Source organism: Phascolarctos cinereus, unplaced genomic scaffold (assembly GCF_003287225.1).
Source record: "Phascolarctos cinereus isolate Bilbo 61053 unplaced genomic scaffold, phaCin_HiC Scaffold_1;HRSCAF=81, whole genome shotgun sequence".
Taxonomy (NCBI): domain Eukaryota; kingdom Metazoa; phylum Chordata; class Mammalia; order Diprotodontia; family Phascolarctidae; genus Phascolarctos; species Phascolarctos cinereus.
In genome coordinates, this window is record NW_027555514.1 from 51754340 (window position 1) to 51767244 (window position 12905).

Consider the following 12905-nt stretch of genomic DNA (forward strand, 5'->3'; position numbering starts at 1 on the left):
TAGGAATAACCACTCTCTGATCTTTTCAAAAGTATTTTTTAAAGCAGCCAAAAGTTAAATTGTCTTTTATGGTTACAATATCAAAATCAGGAGTGGTATTATGTAGTGGACAAAGGGCTAGCTTTAGAGTGAAGAAGACATGGTCAAGCTCAGTCTTTGATATATCCTAGCCATGTAACCCTGGGCAAATTATTTAAACTCTCAGGGTCCCAGACATTTCTCTAATTATATAAATTACATATAACATAAATGACATATTATTACATATAATATAAATTACAGATGAATTGCTGATCTGCAGTGATGGAAGTCGTTTGTCATTTCAGTGAAATCATAGGTCCAAACAAAAAAAAATAGAACAAAGTTCTTATCAAATCTACAAGAAGCAGTGTGGGATAATGAAATGAGAGTAGAATCAAAGCCAGAAGGTCCTGGCTCTGACACAGATAGGCAAGTCACTCAACCCCTCAGTATCCTAGGCAACCTTCTAAGACTACAAAACACTGAGAAGATGCCAACCCACATTGGCAGAGTTTCTTCATCTGGGTACTCCTTATACCAATACTATGCTAATCCCTGAGGATATAAAGATAAAAGTAAAACAGTCCCTGCTTTCAGAGAACTTACATTCTATAGTGTGTGTGTGTGTGTGTGTGTGTGTGTGTGTGTGTGTGTGCGCGTGCGTGTGCACGTGCGCATGCACACAAACACTTGGGGCAGAAAAGAGAGATTGGAACAACATGTACATATATGAATATACATATATGTATCTCCAATCCAATAAACATTTATTAAATGCCTACTATGCACCAGGCACTATATTAAGCACTGGGGATACAATTAATAAAAAGAAAGGCAGTCCCTGCCCTCAAGGAACTTATAATCTAATGGGAAGAGAACACACAAAAAGAAACGAGGAAGGGAAGGAATGGGACACCATGAAGTACATGGAATTAAAAGTGGTCAGAGCTGCAGAAGCAGAACAGACTGACACCAAAAGTCCGGTTTTTACCTTCTATAAAGAAAGGCATTGGGAGGAGTTTAATACTCCACCCTCTAGCTCTCTAATCTGTGTGGAAAAGAGACTGATGGAGGTGGTTATCGGGTGTGTGTGTGTGTGTGTGTGTGCACATGTGAAGAGAGAGACAGAGAGAGAGAGAGAGAGAGAGAGAGAGAGAGAGAGAGAGAGAGAGAGAGTTGTTCTATGAAGGAATTCACTAGCAAAAAGCATTTCCCCTTTAGTGCCAACATTTTAATCCATATTCTCACAGTGAATCAATACACCCATACCTGAACTCATCAGGTGACATTCAGAAATGTGGACATTGTTGAACATTTCTTGGGAATTAAGCAAACCAGCCTTCAATCCTGTGTGTCCCTTTACTTTTCTGCACAGAGTAGTAGAAGGATAGGAAGGGGTGCCATAATTTCAGACCATCTATAAACATTAACTTAGCTGTTGGTATTCTAAATGTGAAATCTGTGTATAGTGAACAATGAACTGACATAATACTGGTAGAACCGAGTGGTGTCAATATAGATATTCTCATCATAAAACCAGAATACAAGAGGAAATTGTAGCTCAGTGGAAAGATGGCTCACAGGTTCTCCCAGGAGAAGCAAGATCATAATAAAAAGACCACCATAAAGATAGTTGCAGATTAAGCACCAACAGCTGTTGCAGAAGAAGCAAAGAAATACTTTGAAGAATTTAACAAGATCCTTCAAACCCGGCAAGCATATGCTTTATACTAAGAGACTTCAATGTGAATATGGACACAGGTGAAGATAGTGAAAAGCATGTCAGAAAATAGGGCTCAGGTTTGAGAACTGATAGAAGTTAAATTCTTGTAAATACTCAGAAGCCTCTTGGGTATATGTTATAAATACTTACTTCCAGAAGAAAGTCTAAAGGTGCTGGATATGGTGAGCACCAAACAGCAACACACACACACATACACAATGAAATGGACTATATTTTAACACATGTGAAATGATTGGTTACTGATGCAGCAGTCATTTCAGAAACAGTCATCTGTATATGATCAGAATAAAAGTTACAGTCAATATCAGATTAGAAAAAAAAGAAGGTGAGAAGAAAGTACCATATACAATAGCAACAAGTTCAACTGTACCCATTTAAATGAGCCATCAAGGCCAAATCACGGGAATAGAAGAAGGCAAAGATACTTACAGAATTCATCACTAATTCCTACAAAAGCTTGCCTTAAACAACAGAAACAGCTGCCAAGTGAGGAGGCCAAAAGGGTCTCCAAATACCCTTAGCCAGCAAACATTTAATGTCATTACAGCATGATGGCAGCCAAGGATGACATCAGTTTAGAGTATAAACTCAGTTATAAAACACTATTGAGAAGGGTGGTGTAAAATCACAAGCAGTATCACTTCGCAAACCAGTGCACAGCAATGAAAGGAGACAAATCTACAGAAAACCTGATGAGATCAGATGGAGCAATAACGATGCAAACAGCATATGCATCCAACGAAAAAAAGAGCAGCAAGGAAACAGACAGAATGTGGACCAGACATGTCAACAATTCTACGTGTATTTGCATTATTGTTGAAAATGGAGCCACCATATTTGGCCCACTGGGTAATGGAGAGATGTCTTTGTTGTTGTTCAGTTGTTTTAGCCATGTCTGACTCTTTGTGACCCCAACTGGGGGTCTTTTTTTTTGGTAAGGATACTAGAGTGGTTTGCTATTTCCTTCTCTAGCTCATTTTACAGATGAGGAGCTAAGGCAAACAAGGTTAGTCATTTACCCAGGGTCACTCAGCTAGTAAAGGTCTGAAGCCAGATTTGAAAATTAGGAAAATGAGTCTTCCTGACTCTAGGCCCAGAATTCTATCCACTGTGTCACCTAGCTGCCCAAATGGAGGGATACATGGTAGGAACAAAAAGGCTTCAAATTATTTCCTAAGATGATTTACATGTAAGAATAAGGGACATCTTCAAGGAAATGTACCATCAGCAAAGGAGATGGATCAATCACCCACAAAATATAAAAATACTCAACTTTTTTGTTATACATCCCTTTGGCATTCTAATGAAACCCATGACACCTCGGAGTAATGTTTAAAATAACTGCAAGATATGCAGAATTTCAGTAAGAGGTTAGTGAAAATAAAGCTGTAATTCTTTCACAATCAAGTTCATGGATGCCCTGAAATCTGTCCAGAGATGGACCCCAGGTTAAGAACCAATGACCTAGAGGAAGACCTCAAGGAGCTCTTAATCCCGAATGTGCTATATGAGGAAGTTTAAGTGGTACTCAAGACAGAAAGAGAAGGTAGATCAGATCAAAAATGTGCTGAAGAATCAATGCTGGGTGCTTAAAAGTGTTAAAGGGTCATATTCCAAGATATGTCAGGGAAGGGGAGATACCAAAAAATGGGAGAAATTGTGTATAATACTTATTTCCTAAAAAGATGATCAAAAAGACACCAGTAACCACTAACCCATATTTCTACTTGGTCATCTTTGTAACTCTATGACAACGAACCATACACACATATGAGAAAAAAAATGGGGCAGGCTTTCACCAACGGTTTTGCTATAGCAAATCATACCTTCTAGTCATGTGAATACCCAGAAGGTTCAGAGAATACAAGACGCTATGGTATTTATTGGATGGCAAAAATTACATTTGATTCAACAGAGAAAGATAAAATATCAAAGTTTCTCCTCCAACAATGAATCTCTCATGCAGATACTAAGTTCACATAAGGTCCCTTGACAAAAGGCAACATAGAACAATAATCCTATTCAATATCCCACTGTTTATTAATCTCAAGAAAGGTGTAAAACAGGGATGTGTATGCTCCACAAAGATGTCTATTCACCACTGTCAAGGAGATTATCTTGTACAAGATAGAGATGGAAGTAGTATCCCCTGTAGATGGTGAAGTCTTCCAAATACTCCTATTTGCACATGGTATTATGCTGGTTGCACCTAGCCCCAAAACATTATGAGACCTTCTCAATGAGATTGATGATTACTCAAAAGAAATCGGTCCAACAATCCACTCAGGAAAAAAACAAAATACATGAAAAATGCCTATTGTCCAGACTATAACACAAAGTTGAATAGCCAGTCCATAGAGTTAGTATATCACTATCTATAATCCATCCATCCATCCATCCATCATCCATCTATCTATCTATCTATCTACCTATCTATCTACCTACCTACTTACCTACCTATCTATCTCTCCATCCATCCATCCATTCATCCATTTATCTATCTACCTACCTACCTACCTACCTACCTATCTATCTCTCCATCCATCCATCCATCCATCCATTCATCCATTTATCTATCTATCTATCTATCTATCTATCTATCTATCTATCTACCTCTCTCTCTCTCTCTCTCTCTCTCTCTCTCTCTCTCTCTCTCTCTCTCTCTCTCTCTCTCTCTCTCTCTCTCTCTCTCTCTCTATCCATCTATAACACATCCTGCATGTGGACAATGAACTGGGCCCAGAACAAGTAGGAGGAAACTATGCAATATATTCAACAATGCTAGGCTGCCACAAAACCCATCTTTCTAACACAAATGTTGCATTGTGATGATGCATGATTGTGAACACTGGAATACAATATTCTCCAAAGAATCAAAGTTGTACATGACCTAAAGAATAATGGAAAGACACGTGTGGGAAAAAAATAGAAAACATACTTCCTACGACAACCTCTTGGCAGAAAGTGCTATAAGGGATATTTTCAAGGAAGCATATGATAACTGTATGAAGGGAGATAGTCCAGTTGTATAGCAAGAAAAACCAGCAACAGATGGACATCCTAACTTCTACCTACAAAATGTCTCCAATATGTTTGGTAGATATGCTGTGGGGAATTTTTGGGAAAAAAAGGATGGATAAGAATTGCACAAAACCAAAAGACAGTGATGGCTTTGCAAATTGCCCTGATGGAGGGAGTATGTGAAACTATACGATTGAAGAACTATTTAAATATTGAAGTATTATTTTATTTCATGTGAAACTATGAGGTTGAAAATGCATTTAAATATTGAAGTATTATTTTATTTAGGGCAGCAAGGTTTATCTTAGTTTCCTCATCTGTAAAATGATCTGGAAAAGGAAACGGCAAACCAGTATCTTTGCCAAGAAAACCCCAAATGGGATCACCAAGAATCAGACATGATTGAAAAGCAACAACATTATTTTTTAATCTAGTCTTAAAGGAAATGCACATATCAACACTAATTCTACTCAAGCCCACCTGAAATGAGCTCTAGGATTTAGGTGTGGAAGGAATCTTTAGGATCAATGAGTTTACCTTCTCATTTACATCAAGGTGAAATGATTTGACCAAGGTCACCATGAGTGTCAGAAAGAGGATTGAAACCAAGGTCTTCTGACTTCAAATTCAGTCCTATTTCTATTATATCCATGATGTCACATACCATGACCATGGTTATAACCATCATGTTACATTCAATGTGGCCAGCGGTTACTTCCATTTGGGAACACAGCTGAACTGCCTATTACCGCTAGATAATACAGGGATACACATCGCCTGTCTTCAGCACCCTCTTTAGTACAACACGCCAGACTTCACTTCTAGACTCCACGGGACTTTCACCATTCTTACCCTAGAGCATGCATAGGTTTCAAATGAAGAATAAGTCCTACCATCAGGTGATCATTCACGATCATCAGTTCAACATATTTTGTTTCCTCTTCTACATCGCGTGGATGCCGACGAAGCTGCAGAAACATTAAACAACAAGAACAAACATCTATTAAATACCTACTGTGTGCAGAACATTGAATCTGGGGTGGGGGGAGGTGGAGACACACCAAAATCACTCTAATATCACGTGACAGATGCTAAGTGGGGCAGCTGGGTGACGCCATAGTGCACAGAGGGCCCAACCTGGAGTCAAGAAGAATCATCTTCTGCAGTCCAAATCTGGTCTCAGATACCTACCAGCTGTGTGACCCTGGGCAAGTCACTTCACCCTGTTTGCCTCAGTTTCCTCATCTGTAAAGTGAGCTTGAGAAGGAAACGGCAAGCCACTGCAGAAGCTTTGCCAAGAAAACCCGAAATGGGTTCATGAAGAGCAGGACATGATTGAAAACAACTGAGTGATGACAAGATAGTAAGTGCACTAGACAAGAATAACCACAGGGCTGGGTGAGGTCTGAGGGAGGATGTGCTAATATTAGCTCTAGGAATGGACAGGCTGGAGTAAACATCAGGCAAATCTTCTTGGAGGGCGTGGCATCGGAGTTGGGCTTTTAAGCATGGCTGGGAATTCACTGGGTGGAGGATGAGGATCAAAGAGGCAAGGTCGGGCCTAAAGAACAGTATGAGCAGAGGCAGGAAAGTACAGCCCAGGGAATGGTTAGTAGTCCAGCTTAGCTGGTACACAGGGTACCATCAATCCATTAACAAGCATTTATTAAGTACCTAGCATGTCAGGGACTAAGGGATACAAAGACAGTCTCTGCCTACGAGGACATTATGTTCTAAAGAGAACAGTAGTATACAAGAAAAAAAAAACAAGATGGTGCCATGCTGCAGAGGGTCTCAAATGCCAAGATGATATTTTTTTAACCCAGCTTTCTAAATAAGCCTTAGAAAAATTACCTATAGAACAACATCAAGATGGGAGAAACAAACAGGAAATGATAATGTAGTCTTTTTTGGGGGGAGGGAAGGTCTTTTTTACATTTTTCTTCTATTTAGAGCCAAAGATTGTGTATATACCCTGTAGTGTCAAGAGAATGAACACAGTAATCATTTATGTATGAGAATAAAACAATAATATTAATTCATGTAGTCTTCCACCTGGAAAACTCAACAGGCCTAATGTACATGAACTCATTAATTTGCATAATTACTACTCTCCTCTCAGTATCAATAATAAAATTAAAGCCGATTCAGGTTGTATAGGTAAATATTAGAAGAAATAATGATTTAAAATTAATAGAGAAATGCAGACAGTACTTGTAGGCTTGAAAACAAAAGAATAACACTAAATATAGTCAGATGAAACTCCTCAAAAATTTTGTTTTGTAGAAGGTCCGTTTAAAGCTTCTTTCTAATTATGTTTTTCTGGGATGTAGGGTTGGGACATGACAAGTTAATAAAGCAGCCTGTCCCTGTAAATTTTAGTTATTTTATTTTTAATAATGTAGGGAGGTATGCCCAATAGGCTTTGCATTACCTTTGTAATGTCTCAGCAACTCAGGTCCTCTTCGGTAAAAAGAAGAGTTTGGATGTCCTGATATATAAGACAGTTTCCAGCTATTAATTTATGATCTTATGAACTCAAGAAAATCAGCTATTTCTTCCTCTGAGCCAGCGTCCTAAGTTTCAGGCCAAGCTTTGCAAGTAGCTGGCTGGGTGATTTGGATAAGCCTTACCTTTTGAGGACCCAGTGTTCTCATGTGTAAAAATAAAGAGATTGGATCAGATGATCCAGCTTCCTTCCAACTTTAAAATTTCATGATGGCAATTCTGCCTCCATCTTGGAAAGGAAGTATGGTATAGTGGAAAGAGTGTTGAACTCAGAGTCTAAAGAAACATGAGTTCCACCTTTGGTTCTCACAAGCTATGTGATCACCAAGTTTGTTTATTTCTCCAAACCACAATCTCCTTACATACACAATGAGAGTGATACTATCTATACCTCATTGTGCTGTCATGAGGATCAGATGAAATATATGTTGGCTTTGGCAACTTCAAAACATATAAATGTCAGCTGCTATTATTATCTTGATTCATTTCAATTTTTTTCTCTAACTTGCTTAGTCTAACTGGGAATGCATTTCCCCAATTCTACTTCCCTCCAAAGACCATTAAATATAAGATCTTATTCACTAGGTTTAAATCCTGGCTTTCTTTACTGCACAGCATTAAGGCCTAATGAGATAATAGTAACCTAGGGTCCCGATGTGCATTCTCAAGGTCAAGGTGCAACAGAGACATAAACACCAGCTAGGTAGACCTCATTACGTAGACCAGAGCAGAGTTCCAAGGTGACAGAATAAAAAAATCCTATTATTACTTGTTTTTGAGTGAGAATCACAATCATCACTGTAGTAGGGAGTGTTGCAGTGATATCACTAATCTCAACTCATAATTCCCATCTCCCAACTTTTTGGGAGACAAGGAGGTCATACTTTGAAGTCATGCTCTACAAATGAGACCCCAGGATTTAGAGTCAGACTGTGGATTCTTCAGCCAGATCTGCCAACTTCATGATCACAATCTTGCAGAAATCTTGGGATTCCTCTTCTTCAGAGGTTCTTTGGTCTCTGGACAACCACTTCTCTGGTATGTTGTAGTCTGGATTCCTTTTGGGGTAGGGTTGGATGAAATGGTCACTGAAGTCCCTTATAATTCCTAAAATCCCATAATTCTGTGATTTCTTCTCCTTCTCTTTCTCCTCTATTATCACTACCATCACCACCATCATAATTACTACTGAATAGTATTGTTTAAACATTCTCATGGTAGTATCCTTGTTGACCATTGTTAAACACATTGACCGACAAGTACTCACTCATCTCATAAAAACTCAGTTTGAGTTCACAAAATCAGCAGTTGCCAAGGTAATTATATGCACTGGCACATGCCTACCTGCCTTTTACTCCTTTTTAGTCTTGGTTTCACAACGAACTTTGGAGAAGTGATGTTCATTTGTTGAAATTCTGAAATACAGTAAAACAAGTTATATTTTACCAATCATAATAGGTGTGCCAAAACTTCTTCTATATCCTACACTTAGTCATTCTACAACAATCATGCATCTGATGGTAGCAAACCCATTCACAAGATGATAGATTTAGAACTCAAAAGGTCTGCCTTTAGAAGCTATCTAGTCTGAACCCCACATTTTATAGATGAGGAACTGATATCTAGAGGGATTAAGTTATTTGCCCAAGATCACAATGGTAATGTGAGAGGTATGGGGTCCTCTGACTTCAATTCCAGACCTCTCACCAATAACAGTTAAAAAAGCAGAACCAGATATTGACTGTTCCACAATAATGATACACTTGGAGATCATAAAGAAAATCTACAATTTCTCATGAGATCTTCATTTTACCCCCAATATTTTTGGCTTACCCCTCCAATGGCTATCACCTCTTCATTAGATACTACTGTCCAAAAAATTTGATTTTAATCTTTGACATCAACCACCATTTATCTTAAAGAGTAGTGAAATGGATAGAGGACATTGAGAGCATGAGAAGAAAATGAACTTGAATAACCTGTAACCACACCAAAAACTCACAAATAAGCAAGAGTTGATGAAGGGATACTAGCATTGCACAAGCCAGCATGATAGAGTCAACAGGGAACAGGGTCCACCTTGGAGTCAGAAAGATCTGGGCTCAACTCACATTTCTGACATATGTGGGCAATGTGACCACACGTAAATCACTTAATGTCTCCATACTCTGAAACTCCAAACTGTAGCTCATTTAGCCTATCTGTTCTGGTAGAGAAATTATATTTCTGGATTTAAAAAAAACAAACAAACTCATTTTGCCAACAACATAATACTCATTAATCCTAATCTCTTTAGAACCCTAGACCCGCAGGCCCCATGACAATTCTCAGGGCAGAGTTACACATAGACTACATGTATGTATATAACCTACACTATGGATCTTGCATATAAATAGGGAAATATTTGTATTGAAATAGATGAAATATTACAAATTTCCCTATGGGGCTGTTAACCTTCTAAAAACGTGATGGTTCAAAGGGCAGAGTGAAGGAACCCTTTGGTGGGCTATCCATGTGATCTATGTCCTGCAATTATCATTATTTCCACTACTCACGTAGATGAACTGAATGTTTGACTGAATTCATACCACAGCCCTGGCTGTGGCTAATTTTATTTTCTAAACATAATTCATGTACTATGTTTATGGGGAAAAAAATCACACTAAATGCTCAATCTATGTAACACTAAGAGAATTCTGAAATTTCTAGGCAAATATTCACTAAGGAAAGTAGTGAATATTCAGAATAAAGAAATTTCTACTCAGGATAAGAAGATTTCTTCTCAGAATAAGTAAAAGTTAAAGTTGCAAGGTTCCTTTTAAGTATATTTGCCAAAATATCTTCTTGGTCAAGTTTACCAGTTGGGCAATATATGAAAGAATCTGTCTATTTACTTATGAAAACTTGCTAGGACTACAAGAAATACCATGTATTTGACCTCTTATCATGTTCCATGTGACCAATTCACATTAATCAATAATGCTGAAATAGTTGGATTTTATCTTGCCTTTATCAAATGTTCTTCTAGGATCATTAGTTTAGCCCTAAAAGGGACCTTATTCACCTTCTAGTCCAATCCCTCATTTTACAGATAAGGAAACTGAGGCCCACAGTGTTTAAGTGATTTGCCTGAGGTCACAAAGATACTAAGGTGGCAGAGCTGGGATTTAAACCTAGGCCCTCTGATTCCAAATCATCCAAGGATCTTTTCACTACACCACAATGCAGTTGATTATCCATAGTGAGGAACTGTATGCAAAAACTTTTCCAACCAATGAAACACTTCACAAATACAAGATAGGGGAAACACAGCTAAACAGCAGTGCATCTGAAAAAGATCTGGGGACCTTACTGAATGCAAGCTGAACAATAGTGGGATACAGTTGTCAAGAAAGCTACAGAGATAGCATAGCATCCAGGACTAAGTAGTCATTACACAGCAGTACTTTGCCTCAGTCAGAGCACATTTAGAGTACCATGTTTAGTTCTGGGTACCTCCTGATAGGAAGAACATTGATAAGCCGGAAAGTGGACAGAGAAGGACATCTAAGATGGCGAACAACCTTGAGTTCATACCCTATGACAACTGGTTGAAGGAACAGAAGATTTTTAGAAGACTTAGGAAAGTCGTTATAGCTATCTTCAAGTAATTAAAAACATGTCATATAGGAGAAGAATCTTCAACCCTCAGGACAGAACTGAGGCCAAATGAGCTTGCGTTCACTAAGGTCCCCAGATCTTTTTCAGATGCACTGCTGTCTAGCTGTGTTTCCCTCATCTTGTATTTGTGAGGTGGGTCATCATTTGGAATAATTTTTGCATGCAATTCCTCACCATTGATAATGAACTACATTGTAGTATAGTGAAAAGATCATTAGATGATTTGGAGTCAAAGGACCAGCTGGTAGCAAAAAAGGAAATTTGGGGCTGAGGTCTAGAAAAACTTCCTAACAATTAGAGATATCCCAAAGTAGAATGGGCAACTATGGCTGACAGTGAGTTATCCCTAACTGGAAGTCTTGAAACAATGGTGAGATGACCATGTGTCAGCAACATGATAAAGGAAATTCTTTTCCAGGTATCGGTATAGATAGCTACCATATGGCCATAGTGGGTGTTTCAAGTACTGCACAGCCACAGTGGATGTCCTTAACCTTCTTATTATCTTATATAGAAGTAGAATAGGGTTGATTGTGTTATTGGGTCTGGGCAGTAAATTTTCTTTTCAAAGTAGGTTTTGTGCTTCTTCTAAACCAAAATTTACTGAAATGTACACAAATGAACTTCTTTTTCTCTTAATTGACATATGTCTAAACTTCTCAAGAGATGAAAGGCTACCATTAATGCATTCTGCCTTTCTAAGACAGGCAAATTCATAAATGAGAAGAAAACAGTAGGATGCCACAGAGAAAGAAGAATGGGAGGGGAGCACATAGAAATTAAATTCATCCAAAGACAAGTTTCTGAAGAAGGAACTGTTTGATAGACATTAATACTAATGACAGGACTGCTAAGTCATCACACAGACTACCTGCTTTAAAAGAACCCTGGGTGACAACGAGAAATTATAGAGCATCTTTTAGCAAGTCGGTAATCCAATAGTATCAGAGGAGGGAAGAATGTCCTTAATTACTTGGACCATTAGTCCTACATCATTACTGCTTTACTGGATAGATATCACTCCCTGGAATGCTTATTAAATCACACCTTTGTTTTCATGCCTATTTCTTGTTTCCTGTTTCATGGTTATTACTAATTCTCCTCACATAAGAAGGATCCTGGGAAGTTTCACAAAAACACAGAAACAGCAGCATGATGGGTTTTGTGGTAGGATGATACATGTACATTCATAGAGGTCCCTCATTAACCGGCTGACTTTTCTCATTTGCACATCCTTCAAAGGGATTATTCTATTTCGTGAAGGCATGTATCTGCTGGTAACAGGGTCAAGAGATCACTGGATCAGAGAGATGTAAGGAAGCGTATTCCAACTCTTTCATTTTACCAGTAAAGAAGCAAGTCCAGAAAGGTTAATTAGTTTGTTTGAGGTCACATAACTAATTGGTGACAGAATCAAGTTTCTTGATTCCAATTCCCCGGCTTTTCCCACTACCCCACACACCTCTTCTGGATGCCTATTCATTGACCTACACTGCCCAATCATGGGTGAATAGGTGGTTGAAGGGAGGAAGAAGCCATTTCCAAACTAGGCAACTTAAAACTATAGAAGTTCAGGGCAACCCCTTGCCCCCAGCAAGAGAAAATTAGGTGTAAGGTATTAGTGCAACAGGCATAATATAGTATAGCAGGGAGGGGGAGAATTCTTAGAATTCTTAGAATTAGATGAAAAACATTTACTATTTTTGCCAGCTCACTACAATTTTGTAACTTATCAAATGTGAACATATAAACAATCCATCGATATAAACCAATCTTGCTCTAATTGAGCATCTTCATTGCTAGCTTGCATGGAATCTAATTTAAAGAGGTTTCCTTCAGTTTGCCCAGGATACCTTCCCCAGCAAATGCATTATAAACATAAAGGAAATTTGTATTTTCCTTCACACTTCAGCATGACTCTGCATCTGAAATTCTCATGAACAACCAGGGG

At 38.4% G+C, this 12905-nt stretch overlaps 1 protein-coding gene across 3 annotated transcripts in view; it reads right to left on the minus strand.

The window, feature by feature from the left end:
- The window catches only part of ADAM22 (ADAM metallopeptidase domain 22), a 276346-nt gene that overhangs the window by 88473 nt on the left and 174968 nt on the right, over positions 1 to 12905 (minus strand). For all 3 annotated transcript variants that reach the window (XM_078151853.1, XM_078151849.1, XM_078151856.1), the window contains exons 8-9: positions 8639 to 8709; positions 5680 to 5754 (exon numbers count right to left, since the gene is read on the minus strand). In XM_078151853.1, coding sequence (XP_078007979.1) covers positions 5680 to 5754; positions 8639 to 8709 — 146 coding nt within the window. The remainder of the gene's footprint in view (positions 1 to 5679; positions 5755 to 8638; positions 8710 to 12905) is intronic.